The sequence below is a fragment of the Odontesthes bonariensis genome, chromosome 11 (assembly GCF_027942865.1).
Source record: "Odontesthes bonariensis isolate fOdoBon6 chromosome 11, fOdoBon6.hap1, whole genome shotgun sequence".
In the NCBI taxonomy this organism is placed as follows: domain Eukaryota; kingdom Metazoa; phylum Chordata; class Actinopteri; order Atheriniformes; family Atherinopsidae; genus Odontesthes; species Odontesthes bonariensis.
In genome coordinates, this window is record NC_134516.1 from 8,219,936 (window position 1) to 8,243,581 (window position 23,646).

Here is a 23,646-nt window from a genome sequence, read left to right on the forward strand (position 1 = left end):
GTAATGTTTGGGGAACATGTTCACTTCTTATTTCAGGTCCAGTTTGATCACTCGAAGAACTTTGAAGAAAAATCTGCATGATTATCATTTACATTGTTGTTGATTAGAAACATATTATTTATGGTTTTATTGCCAAAATAAATCACATTGTGTTTTAATTTGTGGGGATAACTGCGGTTTCTTCCACTGAAGTCAGACACAGAAACTCTCTGCTGTTTATCTCTTAAAGACTAAAGGTAACACCCTGATGGAGGTGTGGCTTTCTCGTTGTGTAACTCAGTGAGTCAGACAGGTTTTTCAAGCTTTTTAAATTCCATCTTTGTGTCTGTGTGTTCACTTTCCCGTCTTTAAAAATGTCTCTTTATCCCACAAACAAACTTAAATTTCAGCATGTTTTACATCTGCTTTATTGTGTCGCTGAATTAGAGCTGCAACAACACGTCATTTATCTGGAGATTAGCTGAAAATTGTTTCTCTTGTGACCTTTTCAAGTATCTTAGAGATGTTTTTTTTTTATACTTTTCTTTTGAAAATCTGTTGAAAACATCACCTGAAATAAAGGTTTTAGTGGCGTCTCTGATATAAGTTTCTCTGTATGAAGAGTCAAATTACTGGAACTGGAGTTTTGAAAAGTTTTCTGGTTAATTTTGACCTTTTATTGCATGTATTCATTTAAAATATCTGTTTTATTCTATAGCATCACTTTGCTGAGAAACACATTTAATGACAATAATGATTAAACTGAAACTGGTGTGAAACAGCACGGTGGTGTGGTGGTTAGCACCGTCGCCTCACAGCAAGAAGGTTCCAGGTTCAACACCCAGCTGGGGCCTTTCTATGTGGAGTTTGAATGTTCTCCCCATGTATGCGTGGGTTCTCTCCGGGTACTCCGGCTTCCTCCCACTGTCCGAAAAATCATGCATGTTAGGTTGATTGGCATCTCTAAATTGTCCTTAGGAGTGAGTGTGAGCGTGCATGGTTGTTTGTCTCGTTTGTCTCTATGTGGCCCTGCGATGGACTGGCGGCCTGTCCAGGGTGTACCCCGCCTCTCGCCCATTGACTGCTGGGATAGGCTCCCGCGACCCGATCGATGGATTCAGCGGTGTATAGATAATGGATGGATGGATGGTGTGAAACAGAGAATCTGAGCCAATCAGAGGAGCAGCTGATCTTTTCACATAAATGATGGAGAGGAGGATGTGAGTTGCTGTGCAGATGAATGATCTGTGTTTCCTCTGCAGAAGAAGGTAGAAAGTGTGTGTGAGCTGATGTGAGATCAGCAGCATGGATCAGAGTGAGGACACTAAAACCTCTCTGTGGTTTATCGCCAGAGATTACTGGCGATAAAATAAATAGATAAATAATTTAAATATCAAATTTAATTTAATTTTATTACTGTTTTTTATTGAAAATAGTGCTGTTCCTGCACTTTACTTTTTACATTTTCTATTTTCGTGAAGGTGTGTGTAAATAAACTCAATTTCCAAAGAAAGCCACAGGTGTAAGCTCTCAAATACTTTTTGAATTTTGTTTCTATCTGCTACAGAGGCTGAGAAATCAATCATTTAGTAGGCGTTGACACAATTGCTGAATTTCCAGAAAAACTTCAGGTTTTAGGGGGTCTTTCTGAAATCTTTACAGGCATTCTTTTCCAGCCGTTTTAGGCCTAAATGGGTTAAGAAGGCCATCTCTTGCTTCCAGCTTGTTTTACAGATCAGGGTTTTGTTTGTTTTGAACGGTTTGGCCTGAGGATGCTAATGCTGGGAGTGAGTCACTGAACGGACTATGCTCTGGAACAGGGAATATTAATACAGGACGTTTTCATTTAGAATAAGGTTCAAATATTGCCTTACACGACGTGCACACATAGAGACTGGTGTGGAACAGAGAATCGGAGCCAATCAGAGGAGCAGCTGATCTTTTTACATAAATGATGGAGAGGAGGGTGTGAGTTGATGTGCAGATGAATGATCTGTGTTTCCTCTGCAGAAGAAGGTAGAAAGTGTGTGTGAGCTGATGTGAGTTCAGCAGCATGGATCAGAGTGAGGACACTGAAACCTCTCTGTGTGGGGAACATGAGAGCCAGAGCAAAGCTCAGAGGTGAGGTGACCATCTCTAACTGTCCATGACTCTTCTCCATGTCCCAGCTCAGCGCTCACATCACCAAACCACCTTTATTCACAGGAAGGGACAGAGACCTGGATCCAGGAGTGGGTCCTCACAGAGCAAACTGCAGAAGGATCTCCCACTTTTCAGCTTACAGGCCTCGAAAGCAGAGTAAGTTAACATCAGGTCATTGATTTAGAGGTTATTAAGTATATCATGCATGCAGGCTGAAAAGCATTTTTTCCCCATCAGGATCCACCAGAGACCTAAACCAGAACCTGAACCTGAACCTGAACCCAGCTGTGTGTCCTTTAAGAGCGACCGGTCAAAGGAAGATTTGATTAATTTCAAAAGAATCTTTTCATCTGACAAAAAGTAAAATACATGATTAAGATATTTAACTTAAAATGCATTCAGCTTTGACATCATTGACCTGTAATGTTTTTCTATCAGGATCCATCAGACACTGGAACCTGAATCTGAACCTGAACCTGAAGCAGAACCTGGACCCAGCTGTGTGTCCTTTAAGAGCAACCGGTCAATGGAGCATCCTCTTATCTTCAAATCAGCCCAACATCCGTCCCCTCAGAGGTGAGCTGAGTGTAAATGCTGTAACAGAGTAAAATACAGCATCTGAGGGTCGCTGGTGATTGGTCTGAATCTGAGGGTTAAAAGCTTCAGAGTGTGTGTGTTTATCAGCATTGAGCTCTGTAAGATAACAGAGCTGCCACCAGGGGGAGCTGTAACATTGTTCCACAGCAGCCACACTGATGCTGCGTGTACACCAAGAGCGACCTACGCTACCGGAGCGCCGGAAATCATTATTTCTCTATGGAGGGTGAGCTAACTGGGCGACCAGAGCGGATTCCAGCTATTAAACTCAAGCCAACTTTATGGTAATGAGCTATGACGCGGTTCGGCGAAAACCAATGACAATCCACAGATTGTAGGGGTCCGACAATCCGCGAGGTTCGCGGAAACAGACGTGTAAACTTTGGTTCCTATCCAAACAAGAGTCGTTTAATCCTGAAGGGCAGATTATAGTTCTGCTTCTATCATCTTGACGTGTTGCTTTGCTCTGGTCGTGAACCACTTTTCATGTTATGGTTCTGCAACCTCGGTCTGGAATTTCTAGGGACGCACAGCAGTTTCCCCCCAAAAGTATTCGAGAACTCGCGAGAACTTCGGCGGCGCTGGCGGAAGCACAGCCTAGTATTATAGAATCTGTGGCGGAAGTGTTTATCTTTCAAAACAACAATGGCGTGTATGCAAGATATGGATCTGGAGTTGCTCGACATCGAAGAAGAACAGCTTCTTTTATTGGAGTTGGCGAAAATGCAAAGGAGGAAGCCACACAGACAACCGGAAAGGCATACCAAGGACCAATCACAGCCGCTTTTGTCTGCGCACTTCCGCCTGAGCTCTGCGTGGGTTTGCGTCCGTCCGACGTTTTTTTTTTTTTTTTTTTTTTTTTTACAGCAAGGGGATTTGTATATTAGGATTGACATACATTGGTGGGCAATTCAATCAAAAATTCCATCAGGACTTCGTATGATTCAATACATTTCAGAGATTTTAAATATAATTGAAATTCAGATAAAAATATGTTAAAGACTGGGGATGATCTTAGCACTCTTTGTTTATGAATAAAAAATTTGGCCAAACAAAAAATAAGGTTACAACAGAGTTCTATAGTTTTGTTTTCCAATAACACTCCAAAAGTTACCATATCTCTAGAAATAGATTCAGGAAGTGTAATTTTTGATTTCAGGATTTTTCTGAGGTGCACCAGAGAATGTCTAATGGAAGAGAACTGCCACTCTCGGTAACTTCCGGTTTCTGAACAGGTGTCTCTGTCCATGTGAGGGCGCTTGCGGGCGAGTCCAGAATGAATGGGGGTCTATGGGGGTTGCACCCTAAAAATCCACTTTTCTCAGGATATAATTTTTTGTCAAGTAATTTGAAAGTTGCATTCAAAAGGGGGGACTAAAAAAGTACACTCGGCTGAATATTGCATTTTTGAAGTTCACTCATCTGTTCTAAAAAGCCGTTCAAAAATGGTGATGACGTTACAGATTGCGTACGTTCTGCTTTACGGCAAGTTCTGAGTCACTGCAGAGAATGTCTAATGGAACATAAACATAAACTTGCCTCGTTGCAGTTTCAATGTGACTCTCAATCTGTGTTAGCTCATGATGTCGCCAAGACTATATTCCTCATTTAAGGAACTTGTGTAACTTATGTGTAACCCCACTGTGTCATAGGGCAGGTGGTTAATTCAAATTAAATTCAATGGCTTACAACAAACCCTATCTCTGAAAATCATCGGATGATTAGAAATCAATGAGAAGACACTTTTCCATATGTGCAATGGCATAAGCTAAGTCCTAAAAAACCTTAAGTCCCAGGTGCAGCCCTTTAATAAGTCAGGTAGCCTATGATCATTTATACAGGAGCAATAACGTTACCTTTTTTCGTCCTTTGGGAATGAAAAGAAGGATCATCCTTTACCACTATTTGAACAATTAATAACTGCACACTTGCGAGGCATTTTATCTTTTATTCCGAATGGCGGAATAAAAACGATTGTTTAATATTATTGAGCGGGACATTTACTGTACTTTTTAAGGTCGTAATACTAAACCATGTATATTGACACGTTGAACACACGAATAGGAGACTCAAATTCCATTTATACCCATGTACTTTCACAATACATATATAACGATCTGAAAACAAAAGTGCCCGCAGGAAGAAATAAGTTACTATACACAAATATTAACTTAAATATCAATAGCGGGAAGGTCCTCCTTAAGATTCTGTTTCATATTCCATTCTGGACATCCACTGCTTTGGCTTCAGCTGCCATCAAGCGGGGTCTCTGGTCGTAATCAGTCGCATGTCCGTCACTGACCAATCAGCATTCATTAGCAGAATGCTAGCATGTTATGGCCAACAACGACCCAAACTGAAAGAAATCGAAAGGACATAAATACTCATTAATTCGACTTTCGACCTATAATCTATATTGAACTTGCTGAATCTAGAATAAAATATGTGATGTTTCAACGACAAGCAGGTGAAATAAATATATTTAGCCGTTTAGCCTTATAGACCCCCATTCATTCTGGACTCGCCCGCGATCGATCACCCCCAGTGGAATTCTGGTGGGACTGCAACCAAGTTCGATACAATGGGGCTTACGGAGAGTGGCAAGGCTCTCCGTAGACGGGCTCTGGGTGCACGAGAACGCGCGCAGAGCCTCTGCGTGGGGGAGTGGTCAAGATTTTGACGCTCGCAGAGGCTATGCGTCCGAGCGTCAGAGGCTTTGCATCTGAAGCATAAATCAGCCTTGAGACTGTTGCAATTGCCGTGTCAAGTGCTTCAATACAATAGTGTAGTAACCCCACGCTTACCTTTCTCACTGCAATTAAGTTTTATTTCGGATTTATTTCGGATTTTATTTCGAATTTAGTTTATTTTTCACAGCTGCCTCATCTATTCCTGCTCTTCTCAGGTGTATCTAATGTAGTTTTACATAATTTGTAACGTGATGTATATCTTGTATAACAAATTGTAAATAACAACACGTTTATTCGTGTCCTGCCCTCTCTTTCCTCATTTGTTCTTTTTCGCGGGGATGCTGCACAGCCGCGGGGCCTTTAAAAATTGAACATTCTAAAATGTGACGTCACGAGCTACCAAAGCAAATTCTGAAGCGAAGCTTCTCCAGCTACCTCCGCTACCAGGCAGCGTAGGTCGCTCTTGGTGTACACGCAGCCACACTGACTCTCTGACAGGCCGTCTCACTGCAGACTCAAACACCATCACTGATACTTTAGTTTGAATGAAACAAGTGTTTCTCTGTCAGGATCCATCAGAGACTCAGACCTGGACCTGAACCTGGAGCTGAGCCTGAACCCAGCTGTGTGTCCATGAAGAGTGACCGGTCGATGAGTCGTCCTATTGACTTCAAATCAGCCCAACATCCATCCCCTCAGAGGTGAGCTGAGTGTAAATGCTGTAACAGAGTAAAATGAGTCAGTTTGAACAGTTTTACTCCAACATGTGTTTAATGTGAGCTCAGCTCTGCTTCACATCCATTTCTATGTTCATATGTGAAGTGGTGTGTGTTGGATGTTTTCCATCAACACAGCAGTCGTCCAATAACCAGAAGGTTGGTGGTTCGATTCCTACTCAAAAAAAGTTTGGTGAACAAACAGCTGGAGGGGTGTCCACCTCCTTGCCACAGCTGAGGTGCTCTTGAGCAAGGCACTGTACCCCCATGCTCCCCAGGTGCTGTGATTCCAGTGTATATGGCATCTGTCTCTATGAATGTGTGACCCTGTGTGTGTTCAACAGGTGCCAACCTGGATGGGTTAAAAGCAGAGGAGAAATTCTGTGTATGTTCCCTGTAATGTAGATGAAAATAAATCTAATCTTAATCTTCATGATTCCTCCACAGAGTGGACCAGCAGAGCTCAGAGGGTCCCAGTGGTCCGTCTGCCCAGCAGCATCAAACACAGCTGGACTCCATATTTATGGTCTGTACATGCACAACAACTACTTTCCCATCTGCTCACAGCCATCTCCATGCTGCACTCTGTAGACCAGTGGGTTGTCAGTGAGTCCAACATGGATCTGATGTTTGGCTCCATGGTTTCAGTCTGATGGGCTCATTCATATAGTTTTCTGTTCCAGCTGCTGGAGGACAACATGCTCACTTTTGTGAAGGAGGAGCTGAAGAAGATGCAGAAGGCTCTGAGTCCAGATTACCCAGAATGCTTAGAGAGTCAGAGGGAGGGTGAGGATGAAGAGCGTTGGAGCAGCAGAGAGGCATTAGTGAAGATCACAGTTCACTTCCTGAGGAGAATGAAGCAGGAGGAGCTGGCTGACCGTCTGCAGAGCAGTAAGAGGATTTCTCTAAAGGTTTAACCTGCTGGATAAATGACACATTTACTGATGTCTCAGCACACAGAACAGCAGATGTTCAGATACTCATTCTGTACAGGGTTGAAATGTCTGTTTACTGATTTTATTTCTTGTCTTCATTCAGATCTTTGTGGACGTACACTTAAATGTGCTCTGAAGAAGAAGTTCCAGTGTGTGTTTGAGGGGATTCCTAAAGCAGGAAAGCCAACCCTTCTGAATCAGATCTACACAGAGCTTTACATCACAGAGGGAGGGAGCGGAGAGGTCAATGATGAACATGAGGTCAGACAGATTGAAGCAGCATCCAGGAAAGCAGGCAGAGCAGAAACATCCATCAGACAAGAAGACATCTTTAAAGGCCCACCTGGAAGAGCTGAACCAATCAGAACAGTGATGACAAAGGGAGTGGCTGGCATTGGGAAAACAGTCTTAACACAGAAGTTCACTCTGGACTGGGCTGAAGGCAAAGCCAACCAGGACATCCAGTTCATGTTTCCATTCACTTTCAGAGAGCTGAATGTGCTGAAAGAGAGAAAGTTCAGCTTGGTGGAACTTGTTCATCACTTCTTTACTGAAACCAAAGCAGCAGGAATCTGCAGCTTTGAACAGTTCCAGGTTGTGTTCATCTTTGACGGTCTGGATGAGTGTCGACTTCCTCTGGACTTCCACAGCAAGGAGCCCCTGACTGATGCTACAGAGCCCACCTCAGTGGATGTGCTGCTGACAAACCTCATCAGGGGGAAGCTGCTTCCCTCTGCTCGCCTCTGGATAACCACACGACCTGTAGCAGCCAATCAGATCCCTGCTGGCTGTGTTGGCATGGTGACAGAGGTCAGAGGGTTCACTGACCCACAGAAGGAGGAGTACTTCAGGAAGAGGTTCAGAGATGAGGAGCAGGCCAGCAGGATCATCTCCCACATCCAGACATCCCGAAGCCTCCACATCATGTGCCACATCCCGGTCTTCTGCTGGATCACTGCTACAGTTCTGGAGGATGTGTTGGAAACCAGAGAGGGAGCAGAGCTGCCCAGCACCCTGACTGAGATGTACATCCACTTCCTGGTGGTTCAGGCCAAAGTGAAGAAGCTCAAGTATGATGGAGGAGCTGAGACAGATCCACACTGGAGTCCAGAGAGCAGGAAGATGATTGAGTCTCTGGGAAAACTGGCTTTTGAGCGGCTGCAGAAAGGAAACCTGATCTTCTATGAATCAGACCTGACAGAGTGTGGCATCGATATCTCAGCAGCCTCAGTGTACTCAGGAGTGTTCACACAGATCTTTAGAGAGGAGAGAGGGCTGTACCGGGAGAAGGTGTTCTGCTTCATCCATCTGAGTGTTCAGGAGTTTCTGGCTGCTCTTCATGTGCATCTGACCTTCATCAACTCTGGACTCAACCTGATGGAGGAACTACCAAAGTCTCAGGAGTCTGAAACACTGACAGAGACTCTCTTCTACCAGAGTGCTGTGGACAAGGCCTTAGAGAGTCCAAATGGACACCTGGACCTGTTCCTCCGCTTCCTCCTGGGTCTTTCACTGCAGACCAATCAGAGGCTCCTACGAGGCCTGCTGACACAGACAGGAAGTTGCTCACAGACCAATCAGGAAACAGTCGATTACATCAAGAAGAAGATCAGTGAGAATCTGTCTGCAGAGAGAAGCATCAATCTGTTCCACTGTCTGAATGAACTGAATGATCGTTCTCTGGTGGAGGAGATCCAATATTACCTGAGTTCAGGAAGTCTCTCCACAGATAATCTGTCTCCTGCTGAGTGGTCAGCTCTGGGCTTCATCTTACTGTCATCAGGAAAACATCTGGATGAGTTTGACCTGAAGAAGTACTCTGCTTCAGAGGAGGCTCTTCTGAGGCTGCTGCCAGTGGTCAAAGCCTCCAACAAAGCTGTGTGAGTACAGATATAGAGGGATGTGTATGAATATACTGCTGCTGTTTCTATAGGAGAGAAAGTCCCAGATTCCTACTTCTCTCATTATTTCCTCCTCAGACTGAGCAGCTGTACCCTCTCAGATGAAGGATGTGCAGCTCTGTCCTCAGCTCTCAGCTCCCAGTCCTCCAGCCTGACACAACTGGACCTGAGTATCTGCGGCTCAGGAGCGAAGCAGCTGTTTGATGGACTGCAGAGTCCTCACTGTAACCTGGAAGCTCTCAGGTCAGGTTTCTCTGCTGTTTCAGCTTCATACAGTCTCTGTGATGCAATAATCTGAAAACATCTTCACATCCGTTTTAAATCCACAAAGTAAAACGTCTCCAGATCTGTGTCACTTTCCTCTGATCTAGTCTGCGCAGCGCAGCACACACACATGAACTGTGGTGGAACATTTATTTATATTCTGGTAGAGTTACAGGAAATGATTCAGTATATCTGTTGTAGTTTTCTCAAAGCGTGTCATTTCCATCCACAAACACCTGTTTAACATCATGAAGACAAAGATGTGCAGAAATGTGAAAATACACATCAGATGCGTGCAGAGTGATTTTTATGTTTGTGGATCCCTTTGTTCATGTTAAACATGTGAAATCTGGAGAAAACACCTTGTTTCCATCAGATAACAGGAGAAGTATGATAAAGTGGAACATCCAGCTGATTTCAGCTTGGACTGTTGGAGGATCCAAACTGAACTGTGAGTCGGGCTGTTGGTGTGTCGTCTGTTTTACTGCAGTTATCAGAACAGACACAATCACTTTGGAGGCAAAGATGAGAGGCTGAACAGGTCCTGCTCCTCTGCTCCATCCAGCAGCTGCTTGGTCATGTGATCAGTCATGTGACCAACATCTTCTCTTGCTCTGTTTCAGAAAAAAGCCAAAAAAGCTTTTGGTGACATTCAGGAAGTTGTTTTCTGTTCCCATGAAGCTTTTCAGAGTCGCTGCTTTAAAACATGATGTGATCAAAGATTAGGACATAAATGAACAAGTTATCATGAAAAGCTGCTTTGATTTGTTAACATAATGAGATAATTAACGACCGATCGAGGATCAGCCATCTTTATTGGTCACCTGCAGCTGAACGCCGGCAGTGAAATGTACACTGCAACGAGCTCAACTTCAAGGCAGCAAAATAAGAATAAAACAGGGTGAGATGAATCTGACAGAAATGAAAATATACAAGTAAACATGTGAGTAGGAGCGGGGTGTTCCTGCTCTGGTGGTGCAGCGCCTGGTGTGGACCTCCTGCAGGGTGGGCAGTGCTGACCTCACTCTGTGGAGAGCTCTGCACATCACATTGATGCATGGTCTCTGCAGGTCAGCTGCAGTAAAACTGCACAAAACGGAGCAAAGTCACAAACTACAGAGAGACAGGAAGAGATTCACAGATGTGCAGAACACATTTCACATTTTAAATCAGTGTTTTTCTTCCATTTTAAAGCATGAAACTACAGATTAATCTGTATATCTGTGGATCAGCCTTCATGAATCACAAATAAAGTGTTTCTGTGTATAGTGAGATATTTGTGGGCGATGGGAGACATTTTCATCATCTCTGTTGTGGATTAGTAATTAAAGTCCATTAAAAACATGAATATAAAACACCAAGAATGAAACCATAGTGCACATCACCAGATTCAGAGACTCCTAACTAGAAGTTACAGAGATATTGTGGCTGCAGAGCAGCTTCACCTCATTATTGTCCCTTATTTGACTGTCCTTATTAAATGTGACTGAATGTAAGACTGTTTAACATCTTCTCCTCAGGCTGAGCGTCTGTAACCTCTCAGATGAAGGATGTGCAGCTCTGTCCTCAGCTCTCAGCTCCCAGTCCTCCAGCCTGACACAACTGGGCCTGAGTAACAACAACCTGCAGCAGGATTCAGGAGTGAAGCTGCTGTCTGGACTGCAGAGTCCAACCTGTGGGCTGGAAACTCTCAGGTGAGGCTGTTTTCATGCTGGAGCAGAGTGCTGATAAATGTTAGCCTTTGTTCCCGGTGGGCAGCTCTGAAGTCAGCCCCACCATCAGTCTGATGGGATCAGTTCCTCAGCTTTGTTCCCCATGAAAGCCTCTGCTGTTTGAATCAGATTCTGAGACTGTCTCTGATGAGCTGCAGCTCCAGGGTGGAAAGGCTCAGCCACCGTGTGGACTCCTTGTTTCACTCTGAGCATAAAAACCACCGCACGGACACGATCACAGGCTTCTAACCCTGATGTTCCCTCTAAGTGGGCTTTCAGTCCACAGTCAGCATTAGAGCTGATTGATTCTGATCCCAGCTGTTCTTTTTCTCTGTAACTGTCTCCTCAGGCTGAGCGTCTGTAACCTCTCAGATGAAGGATGTGCAGCTGTGTCCTCAGCTCTCAGCTCCCAGTCCTCCAGCCTGAGACAACTGGACCTGAGTAACAACAACCTGCAGGATTCAGGGGTGAAGCAGGTGTCTGCTGGCCTGAAGAGTCCAAACTGCAGACTGGAAACTCTCAGGTAACAGAACACCTGTGGATGCTCTTTGTATGATTGTTCCAGCAGCTTTAGGCCTCTGACACCACAGGAACTCACCTGAACCTGGAACCTGAACCTGGAACAACCTGGAAAGTCTTTTTTGGGTCATTTGGTCAGTTTCCTTTTGGTTGTGTTCTCATCCAATAAATAATGTAGAGTGCAGATTCCTACAAAGTTCTTTGAGTGAGTTGTCCTCCTGAGCCCACCTGATGGGCGGGGCAAACCAGCTGTAAACAAGCGCTGGACCTCGTTCCTTCTGACTGAACTGATACGTATGACATTACGTTCCCTTTCAGTGGATTCCCTCGCTACAACACATACAGTATGGGACATGTATACTCGCCCCGCAAAGCAGCCGTCAAACCTGGGTCAGAACCATATTCAGGATTCTAGGGGCCCATGATTAAGAGGGGCCCAGAGAGGCCCAAATAAAATTATAATACCGACAAAAAATAATGTGACACTAAATTATGAACTAACTTATAATCACAAACATATTTTATTTACAATGTACCGGTAACAATACATTTATTTGTTTTGGAAACATTAAGCCCCCCCCTCTCTATTTATGTGAAATGGTTCAGTCCTACTGGATCAGCTGCAGCGCCGCAGCAGGTAAGAAGGCAGAGAAGGCAATATGCCTCAAAGTCTGGCTGCCAAAAACTAAAAGAAAGCAAAGAAAGAGGAGAAGGAATCAAAAGGTCGACAGTTTGTCACCCGATACTTCAGAAAGCAAGGTGGGTTTGTTAGAGGTTCATGTGATGGAAAGTTCTGGAATATTAACTTTGTCCATGTCTATAAGCTGGCTCACTTTCTCCCCATGTTGGCTCATATTTCTGAAGAAAACTCTGGATTTTTACACTTCACTGCTGTTTCTGTTAAATAATGAATGCAGTCAAACGTTTAGCAGCAGTTCTTGTTCAGTCAGTTGACCTCCCCTCTGTCAAAATGACGCCTGGTTCCGAATACATACATCAAGTGCAGCAGCAGCAGCAGCTGTCAGTCAGCCCCCAGCTCCACCTGCCCCTGAAACAGCCCCAGTGCCCCCACATGAGGAAGGAGGTGAGCAGCTGTGTGTTGAATTAATTATGATGATAAACTTTATGTCTCAAATGTCAGATTAGAACAACAAACAATTCACACTGTGGGCTACTGTGACTTTATTATATTCAGTTCACTGTCACTGATGTAATATACCATATGAAGCCCTGTTGTGTGTTTATGTATGAGCCGACTTAGCTTAACATCTGCTGCTGATGTTCTTCTTTTGCTTGTTTTATCATTCTATAGATGATGATGTTGAAATGATGAGAAATCATGATGGGTAGTTGGCCATTTTGTTTTTTGGTGTTTTTTTTGTTTTTGTTTTTTTTGCTGAGATTTTATTTGGTTCTCCACAGATGATAATTGCTTTTATTTTCATGGAAGAGTTTATTTTATGTTTAAGTGTATTTTTCAGGTGGCTTAATTTAGAATTAGATTGTCAGTGTTGCAGCAAATAAATTAATCTAAATGAATTCCATCAGTGCTTACCTACCTGTTAGCTGTCATTTTGTTCTTTTCTCACATGTATGGGAATGATAGTCAAAAATACCATCAAAATGCATAGTTTTATGTAAAATAGCATCATAAATTCATCATAATTCATCATAAAGCCTCCTGACCGGCTGTTTGGGGCCCATGAAAATAATTCTTAAATCCCTAGCGGGGCCCCAGCTGACGAGCGTCTCAGTTTCACATCAGTGAAATCAGCTTCTTCTTTACTGCTGCTCTCACTGTGGTGCAGACCATATTTTTTATCTGAACAGGACTCAGTGGGGAGTGTCTGCATGTGTTCGGGGCTTAAATGGGAGCAGAAATCAGGTTGATCCACGTGTGTGTAGTTTGATTCAATTCAATTCAATTCAATTCATTTTTATTTATATAGCGCCAAATACAACAAATGTCATCTCAAGGCACTTAGATAGATTCTGACTCAGAGTTCTGAAGACACAGAGTCAGTAATGTGAGACAGTTGCAGACATTCAGCTTCAGCTTGAGTTTCAGAGCAGTTCTCTCAGAGTTTCTGTTGTTCTGTGTGTCTGCAGCCTGTCAGGCTGTCTGATCACAGAGGAAGGCTGCGCTTCTCTGGCTGAAGCTGTGACCTCCAACCCCTCCCATCTGAGAGAGCTGGACCTGAGCTACAACCATCCAGGAGCCTCAGGAGAGAAGCTGCTGAGGGCTGCACTGAAGGATCCACACACACTCAGGTATGGAGAGGCCTGCTGCAGCCACACAATGTCTGATAGAGGAGGAAGAGCTGGGAACATGTTCCCTGTCCTGCACTCAGCCCTGTGCTTCTGCTTCCTGCTGAGTGTTACATGAACAATCACACATGTAGGAGCCTGTTTCCTTTGCTCACAGCACCAACGCTGGTTGGACATGAACAGCAGATATTTGTGAAGGAGGTCTCCAAGGAGAACATCTGCAGGAACAACAGTGATAAGTGTCTGTTGGTCCTCTGACCCTAGATCAGACGCAGAGATGGGTCCAGGACATGTTAGCCGAGCTTAGCACAAAGATTACTAGAACCATGTTCAGCGTGCATCTGGAAATGCGTACATGTGGGTTAGACCTGCGTCCTGAGAGAGGATCTGGATGTTTGGCTGCCCTGAAACATTCTGAGAGGAGGAGTCAGCAGAAACAATGTGAGCATCAGGAGAGACCATGATGTCAGAGACTGAAGAGATTTCAGCAGAGTGTTTAAAGCTCATATTTGGCTTCAGAAATGAGTGAAAAATCAAAGTGAAAATTCTTCCAAAGTTGAAGAGTTGAATTCAGAGACAGAAACCTCATCATCTCCATCATCTGACTGCAGAAAACATTTAGTTTGAAGTTGTTTTTTATTGGGTTTTCAGCGCCGACGTTCAGTTTCTACACCTTTCTCTATCCAGCTGGAGATGATAATTACACACATTATATCCAAATTAAGATCAAAAGCAAACAAGAAACAAACAAAACAAATTCCATCCATCCATCCATTATCTTCCGCTGCTCCGGGGATCGGGTCACGGGGGCAGCAGCTTGAGCAGAGAAACCCAGACGTCCCTGTCCCCGGCCACTTCCTCCAGCTCTTCTGGGGGGACCCCGAGGCGTTCCCAGGCCAGCCGAGAAACATAGTCTCTCCAACGTGTCCTGGGTCTTCCCCGGGGCCTCCTCCCAGTGGGACGGGCCCAGAACACCTCACCGGGGAGGCGTCCAGGAAGCATTCTCACCAGATGCCCGAGCCACCTCATCTGACTCCTCTCGATGCGGAGGAGCAGCGGTTCTACTCCGAGCCTCTCCCGGATGACCGAGCTTCTCACCCTATCTCTAAGGGAGAGCCCAGACACCCTGCGGAGGAAACTCATTTCGGCCGCTTGTATTCGTGATCTCGTTCTTTCAGTCCCTACCCACAGCTCGTGACCATAGGTGAGGGTAGGAACATAGATTGAGCGGTAAATCGAGAGCTTCGCCTTCTGGCTCAGCTCCTTCTTCACCACGACGGGCCGGTGCAGAGCCCGCATCACTGCAGACGCCGCACCAATCCGCCTGTCAATCTCCTGCTCCATTCGTCCCTCACTCGTGAACAAGACCCCGAGATACTTGAACTCCTCCACTTGGGGAAGGATCTCATTCCCGACCCGGAGAGAGCATTCCACCCTTTTCCGGCCGAAGACCATGGTCCACTTCCCATTAAATACATAAAACATCCATCCATCCACTTTCTACACCTGCTGAATCCGTCGGTCGAGTTGCGGGGGGGGCGGAGCCCCTCCCAGCGGGGCCAGAGGCGGGGTTCACCCTGGACAGGTCGCCATCCATCACAGGGCCACATTAAATATGTTAAATCAAATGTACACATTCAGACATTCACATGTACAAGCCCACACAGAAATAAGTGATGAGGAAAGCAGCACTGAAACATTGTGAGGCTCTGTGTGGATGATGGGAAACAGGTGGCAGAGGAGGAAGGCTAAGCAGTCTCATTGTGTTCATAAAGAGCCGACAGGACTCCAGCGGTTAGTAAAGATGGACTTTAGGAGCCTTCATAGATATGTAATGTGCTCCATCTGATGGAGGCCCCAAACCTTCTGGATCCAGATGTTATATGAAGGGGGGGTTCAGCCATCTAATAGTTCTGCAGCTCAGTGCTGCTGTGAGTAATATATTTACAGATGTTTCTCTGACCTCCCATTCAGCCCTTTAGGCATCACTCCTAATAGAGCCACAGTAGCATCCCGAGGTATAGAGCATCAGATACCTCTCCCCAGAGTGTCTTTACTTTGGGACATAAGCAGAATATATGGGTATGATTGGCAGCATGTGCTCCACCATTCCTCCAGCATCAGCTGGAATGGGACCGGCTCATTCTAGATACTATTTCTGGAGTCCTGAAACATGTGACAGTTATTTTCCTCCTTTCAGGGTGGAGCCTGCTGGAGAACGATGGCTGACACCAGGGCTGAGGAAGTGTGAGTGTGTTCTTCATCTGATTCATGACATCCAGCCATCGTCACACTGTCACATCACTCATTGATCAAAGTGAACAGATGATAGATCAATAACTGCAGCTGGACTGTGTTTGTTCTCTCCTTCAGATTCCTGTCAACTCACAATCGACAGAAACACAGTGAACAGAGAACTGAAACTGTCTGACAACAACAGGAAGGTGAGACGTGTGGAGGAGGATCAGTCATATCCTGATCATCCAGACAGGTTTGATGGCTGGCCTCAGCTGCTGTGTAGAAATGTTCTGACTGGTCGCTGTTACTGGGAGGTCGAGTGGAGAGGAGTGGTTTTTATATCAGTGAGTTACAGAGGAATCAGGAGGAGAGGAGGAGGAGACTGTGTGTTTGGATGGAGTGATCAGTCCTGGAGTCTGAGCTGCTCTGATGGAGGTAAATACTCTGTCTGGCACAGAGAAACACACATCTCCTCCTCCTCCTCCTCCTCCTCTGTCTCTAACAGAGCAGCAGTGTATGTGGACCGTCCTGCTGGCACTCTGTCCTTCTACAGAGTCTCCTCTGACACACTGATCCACCTCCACACCTTCAGCACCACATTCACTGAAGAACCTCTGCATCCTGGATTTGGGTTCTGGTTCTGGTCACCTGGTTCCTGGTTGTCTCTTTGCTGAGTATACAGAGTGTCCTCCTGTCAGAGAATCCCTGCTGAACAGATAGTTCAGTCTGTTCATGTCTGTCTCTTTCACTCAGAAACACCTTTTCAGATTCATGGATTCAGTCAGTTTCTGTTTGAAACTCTTCTGAATGATTCCTTGGAAACTTCTTCCTCTTCCAGTCCTTTAAAGATGGAAGCTGCCATTCTTCCAGGATGTTGTTTTTCTGTGTGTTTCCAGTCAAAGCTTCACACTGAGTATCAGCATGTTGTGTTTCTCTGCAGCTGACTTCAACTGAGACCATTCAGCTGAAGTCAGCTGCAGGTAGTTTGCTGCACATGTGACAAACTGTGACATCAGAGAGGAATCACTGAGCTGCCATCAGCCCAGATGGATTCCAACCTGCTGACAGATGTTCACTGATTCTGCTCCAATGAGCAGAGGTCTGGTGAGCAGCCGGGGTTCATCCTGATGTGTCTTCCCATTCACTTCCTGTTAGATGATGAAAGGACACCTGGACTGGAGCTGGTTCCTGATGGCAGGATGTTGCTGAATGTTGCTGTTGAACGCTCACAAAGAGGACTGAAAGGATCCTTTACGAACAGCATGTGGACCTGAACAGTCCACAACATCTGCTTTGGACCGACAGTTCCTGATGTGGAACATGTCGGCCGGTTTTCCTCGCTGCTGCTGTTTGGATCCAGATGTTGCAGAGACTCTTCCTGCTTCTCTCAGTACGTGCATGTGTTTGTGAACGCTGGTGTGAAAATGAGCTTTTTTTTAAGTGGCAGCTGAATGTGCTGATGTCCTGCAGACAGATGGACAACAGCTGACCTGATGGCTTTAAAGTGAGTAGCTGGCTAAGTCTCCATGTTATTTTCCTCTGTGATTGTTTCATGTTCAGAGGGAAGAGTTGGAAAATATTTACTGTTTACTGTGTAAAATAAATAGTTTGCTATGATCACATGATTTAAAGTGAACTGATGTTGAAATCCCAGGGTTTTCATGCATTCACATGTTTAATTAGGCCCTTTGTGTACATGTACAGACAGTAATAATACAGAAAGTAAATGTAATGCAGAACTAAATAAACACCAATCTTTATTGATTTATATAGAGAGTCATTTCTGAATAAAATGTGTGTTTAACTGTGTAGCTGGATACCCAAGCAGCTGTAATGTTGGAGTAAAAAAAGACATCCAACCAGGAACAGAATGTGAAATAAAGCGGCAGATCTGCAGGTTTCCAGCCCACAGAGGAGTCCCAGTCCAGCCGGCTGCTGCAAACAGTGAAATCCTCTTTGTAGCTGCCATCAGGAGTGAAAGTCCCGGCTTTGGGCTGGTTTGTTCAGTGAGGTTTTAAAGCCTCCGGGTCGGCATTCAGGCATCCCCGTGTTGGTGCTTATAGAAGTGACTGTAATGGGACGAGCTGCTGACACCACGATGAGTGAGAGAAAAGGTTTGGAGTTGGAATTTAATCAGAGGAGTCGGTTTCTGAATGGAAGTGTTTAAGAAAGCCATCATCCGAAGAAATGTTCCCAAAGCTGAGCTTTTAGTGAATTCCCAGGAATATTGCGTGTGACCTGTTAGCTCCGGGCGTCAGACTGATTCTGAGCTGTTTAGAAGCTTTGGGCTCAATCCCCAGGCAGGAAAAAAGTATTTAAAGCTCAGCAGCACACAGGTGAGGAAGAAATGAAGCGGAATGGTTGTTTATCACTGTGGTGAGACAGCTCAGAGTGATCGAGAGGGTTTCAGTTCTCACAAGTTGTTTTCAATTTAGGGGATTTGATGAAAATCATTTTAGTGTAAAAACTCGGAGAAGAATCAAATGTGCTCACAGTTTGCAGCAGAATAAGCAGTAAAAAATAATTGGGCTAATAAGAAACGTTTCAATAACAACAATCAATTAAAGAAAAGTCACATTTCTGGTTTTACACAACTCAGAATATTTCAACACAGTTATGTACGTGTTCAGCAAATCTACATGAATATTAAAGTCACCCACTACTACTCAGCACTAACTGGGATAGAAACTCTGAGAATTAGGAATAAACATACTTCATTACCACAGCCAAGTTGTAGAAGCTGTGGAGATGTAAATATTCACGTGTTCTGGCTCTGTCCTAAGATCGCAAAATTTTGGGAAGATTTTCATTTAATTATAGGAAGAATTTTGGGTAATGGTGTATTCAAGTCTTGTACATTATTTTATCTTGGCGTCATTACGGGAAATGTTGTGTTGAAAGATGATACATGTTGAAAATTATGTTCGTAGCCTGTAAAAAGGCAATTACAAGAAAATGGTACAAGACAGACCCACCATCACAGGAAGATTGGATGAAAATGATGGACGAAATCCATATTATGGAACAACTGACTTATAAAATAAGTCTTATGACTTATGAAGAGGATCAATGCTGCCAGAAGTGGGAGAAATGGACCGAATACATAAAAACGACAGGACGTGGACCATCACATTGACATTAAAAAAGGCTCTAACTGTAGAAGCATGCTGATCCAACATGTTCTTTTTTCAGATCTTTGTTTTTTATTTGTTCCCCCCTACCCCCACCGCCCCCTTCTACAATGTTTATCCAATGCTAAGAAAAAACAATAAAAAGAAAGTATTAGAAAAATAAATAAATGACTGGTTGCTGTTACTGGGAGGTCGAGTGGAGAAAGCAGTTTTGTACGCGTCAGTGTTGATTCTGCTCATTGTAGTTTCCAGATGCTCCACTCCAGTGGATGTGTCCAGATGTTGGACTGTTCCTTTCTCAGTGTAGAACAATGTGTGTGAGAGCCATGTAATGTCCATGTTTGATGCTGAAAGAGACGGTGCTGCTCTGACCCCCCTCCTCCTTTCAGGGTGGAGCCTGCTGGAGAACGATGGCTGACACCAGGGCTGAGGAAGTGTGAGTGTGTTCTCCATCAGATTCCTGTCAACTCAAAATCGACACAACACCCACCACCTCCTCGTCTTCTCTCTCTAACAGAGCAGCAGTATATGTGGACCATCCTGCTGGCACTCTGTCCTTCGACAGTCTCCTCTGACACACTGATCCTCCTCCTCCTCCTCCTCCTCCTCCTCCTCCTCCTCCTCCTCCTCCTCCTCCTCCTCCACCTCCTCCTCCTCCTCCTCCTCCACCTCCTCCTCCTCCTCCTCCTCTGTCTCTAACAGAGCAGCAGTGTATGTGGACCGTCCTGCTGGCTTTGGTTTCTGGTGAAATGCTTCAGCGTGAGCGTATGTGTGGTCATTTGTGTCATATGTTTCTGTGATGGCCAGGTGTACCCCGCCCAATATCTAATATAATAATATGTATCTCGCCCAATAACGGCTGGGATAGCCCCCCCACCCGCGACTGAAAGGGATTTAGTGGGTATAGAAAATGGATGGATGGACATGTTTGTCATTTATAAATGTACATGTATACATTTGTATGTGTGTTCAGCCAGGTCATCTGTTTCAGTCCTGCTCAGATGGAAAGAAAATGCTCTCTTTCTTTCCAACATCAGCGATATTAATGAGCATGTTCCCTCCTCCATCTGATTGTTGCTTCAGAGTCAACATGACCAGTCTACCTGATACCAAAGCAGGATGCCTCCCAGTCCCAGACTGGCTGTTAGATGCTCAGTTACCATTTTGACCTCCATCGGGATCCCTCCCTAATATGAGATAACTCCTCAGTGAGGACATGATGGAGGAAATAAGCAGATGATGGCTGATAGGAGTCAGGAGTGAGAGTAAGACTGATGAAGTTTATTCATTTTAAAGCAAATCCCAACAAGGTTACAAGCTGCTGTTACACTCAGATGAAAATTAAATCTGATCCTGTTGCTGCACTCCCTCCTACCTGTCCTGCCCCCCCCTCCTACCTGTCCTGCCCCCCCTCCTACATGTCCTGCCCCCCCCTCCTACCTGTCCTGCCCCCCCTCCTACCTGTCCTGCCCCTCCCTCCTACCTGTCCTGCCCCCTCCTCCTACCTGTCCTGCCCCCCCTCCTACCTGTCCTGCCCCTCCCTCCTACCTGTCCTGCCCCCTCCTCCTACCTGTCCTGCCCCTCCCTCCTACCTGTCCTGCCCCTCCCTCCTACCTCCCCCCCCCTCCTACCTGTCCTGCCCTCCCTCCTACCTGTCCTGCCCCCCCTCCTACCTGTCCTGCCCGTCCCTCCTACCTGTCCTGCCCTCCCTCCTACCTGTCCTGCCTCCCTCCTATCTGTCCTGCCCCCCCTCCTACCTGTCCTGCCCGTCCCTCCTACCTGTCCTGCCCTCCCTCCTACCTGTCCTGCCCGTCCCTCCTATCTGTCCTGCCTCCCTCCTACCTGTCCTGCCCTCCCTCCTACCTGTCCTGCCCGTCCCTCCTATCTGTCCTGCCTCCCTCCTACCTGTCCTGCCTCCCTCCTACCTGTCCTGCCTCTCCCTCCTACCTGTTGCTGCCCGTCCCTCCTACATGTCCTGCCCTCCCTCCTACCTGTCCTGCCCCTCCCTCCTACCTGTCCTGCCCTCCCTCCTACCTGTCCTGCCCCTCCCTCCTACCTGTCCTGCCCTCCCTCCTACCTGTCCCCCGCCCCTCCTACCTGTCCTGCCCCTCCCTCCTACCTGTCCTGCCCCCCCTCCTACCTGTCCTGCCCTCCCTCCTACCTGTCCTCCCCCCCCTCCTACCTGTCCTGCCCCCCCTCCTACCTGTCCTGCCCCTCCCTCCTACCTGTCCTGCCCTCCCTCCTTCCTGTCCTGCCCCTCCTACCTGTCCTGCCCCCATCAGGGTTAGAGATCTGACTGATCCCAGGAAGCAGCTCACCTGTGTCTGTGGAGCGGAGCGTCATCTTCTTCAACACTTGGTTTGAACTAACTGTGAGTTTGAACTTTGTCTTCAGTAACCTTCCTGTTTGTTTCTGCTCTGTAATGTTTGGGGAACATGTTCACTTCTTATTTCAGGTCCAGTTTGTTACTCGAAGAACTTTGAAGAAAAATCTGCATGATTATCATTTAAATTGTTGTTAGAAACATATTCTTTATGGTTTTATTGCCACAATAAATCACATTGTGTTTTAATTTGTGGGGATAACTGCGGTTTCTTCCACTGAAGTCAGACACAGAAACTCTCTGCTGTTTTTCTCTTAAAGACTAAAGATAACACACTGGATGGAGGTGTGGCTTTCTCGTTGTGTAACTCGAGTCAGACAGGTTTTTCAAGGTTTTTAAATTCCATCACCTTGATCATAACCCACCTCCATGTTCCAGTACAGTCGGTACACGTCAGGACAGTTTCCCGTCTTCACTGATTAAAAATGTCTCTTTATCCCACAAGCAAACTTAAATTCCAGCATGTTTTACATCTGCTTTATTGTGTCGCTGAATTAGAGATGCAACAACACGTCATTTATCTGGAGATTAGCTGAAAATAGTTTTTCTTGTGACTTTTTCAAGTATCTTAGAGAGTTTTATTTTATACTTTTCTTTCGAAAATCTGTTGAAAACATCACCTGAAAAACAGGTTTAAGTGGCTTCTCTGATATAAGTTTCTCTGTATGAAGAGTCAAATTACTGGAACTGGAGTTTTGAAAAGTTTTCTGGTTAATTTTGACCTTTTATTGCATGTATTCATTTAAAATATCTGTTTTATTCTCTAGTATCATTTTGCTGAGAAACACATTTAATGACAATAATGATTAAACTGAAACTGATGTGAAACAGAATCTGAGCCAATCAGAGGAGCAGCTGATCTTTTTACATAAATGATGGAGAGGAGGGTGTGAGTTGATGTGCAGATGAATGATCTGTGTTTCCTCTGCAGAAGAAGGTAGAAAGTGTGTGTGAGCTGATGTGAGTTCAGCAGCATGGATCAGAGTGAGGACACTAAAACCTCTCTGTGTGGGGAACATGAGAGCCAGAGCAAAGCTCAGAGGTGAGGTGACCATCTCTAACTGTCCATGACTCTTCTCCATGTCCCAGCTCAGCGCTCACATCACCAAACCACCTTTATTCACAGGAAGGGACAGAGACCTGGATCCAGGAGTGGGTCCTCACAGAGCGAACTGCAGAAGGATCTCCCACTTTTCAACTCACAGGCCTCGAAAGCAGAGTAAGTTAACACCAGGTCATTGATTTAGAGGTTATTAAGTATATCATGCATGCAGGTTGAAAAGCATTTTTTTCCCATCAGGATCCACCAGAGACCTGAACCAGAACCAGGACCAGAACCTGAACCAGAACCAGAACCAGAACCAGAACCAGAGCCTGAACCAGAACCAGAACCAGAACCTGAACCTGAACCTGAACCTGAACCTGAACCTGAACCTGAACCTCAACCAGAACCCGAACCCAGCTGTGTGTCCATGCAGAGCGACCTGTCGATGGGTCGTTATGTTGAATTCAAATCAGACCCACATCCGTCCCCTCAGAGGTGAGCTGAGTGTAAATGCTGTAACAGAGTAAAATGCAGCAGCTGAGGGTCGCTGGTGATTGGTCTGAATCTGAGGGTTAAAAGCTTCAGAGTGTGTGTTTATATTAGCATTGAGCTCTGTAAGATCACAGAGCTGCCACCAGGGGGAGCTGTAACATTGTTCCACAGCAGCCACACTGACTCTCTGGCAGGCCGTCTCACTGCAGACTCAAACACTATCACTGATACTTTAGTTTGAAGAAAACAAGTGTTTTTCTGTCAGGATCCTTCAGAGACTCAGACTCAGACCCAGACCTGGACCTGGACCTGGACCTGGACCCCGCTCTGTGTCCTTAAAGAGCGACTGGTCGATGGGTCGTTATGTTGAACTCAAATCAGCCCAACATCCATCCCCTCAGAGGTGAGCTGAGTGTAAATGCTGTAACAGAGTAAAATGAGTCAGTTTGAACAGTTTTTACTCCAACATGTGTTTAATGTGAGCTCAGCTCTGCTTCATCCATTTCTATGTTCATATGTGAAGCGGTGTGTGTTGGATGTTTTCCACCAACACAGCAGTCAGAGAGGAAAGAATGATGTTGGAGGAGGTGGTTCTGAGTGTCTGCAGGACAGCAGCTGGTCCAGCAGGGAACGC

General features: G+C 45.4%; 1 protein-coding gene across 1 annotated transcript; it reads left to right on the top strand.

The window, feature by feature from the left end:
* The first annotated feature begins 2,326 nt into the window (after positions 1-2,326).
* On the top strand, positions 2,327-17,552 carry LOC142391947 (NLR family CARD domain-containing protein 3-like). The gene is made up of 9 exons (XM_075478141.1): positions 2,327-2,481; positions 2,560-2,697; positions 6,572-6,650; positions 6,808-7,015; positions 7,163-8,939; positions 10,745-10,918; positions 11,286-11,459; positions 15,924-15,970; positions 16,097-17,552. Exons 1-9 carry the CDS (start codon positions 2,327-2,329, stop codon positions 16,633-16,635), a joined length of 3,291 nt encoding a protein of 1,096 aa, XP_075334256.1. The 3' UTR covers positions 16,636-17,552.
* The last annotated feature ends 6,094 nt before the right edge of the window (positions 17,553-23,646 follow it).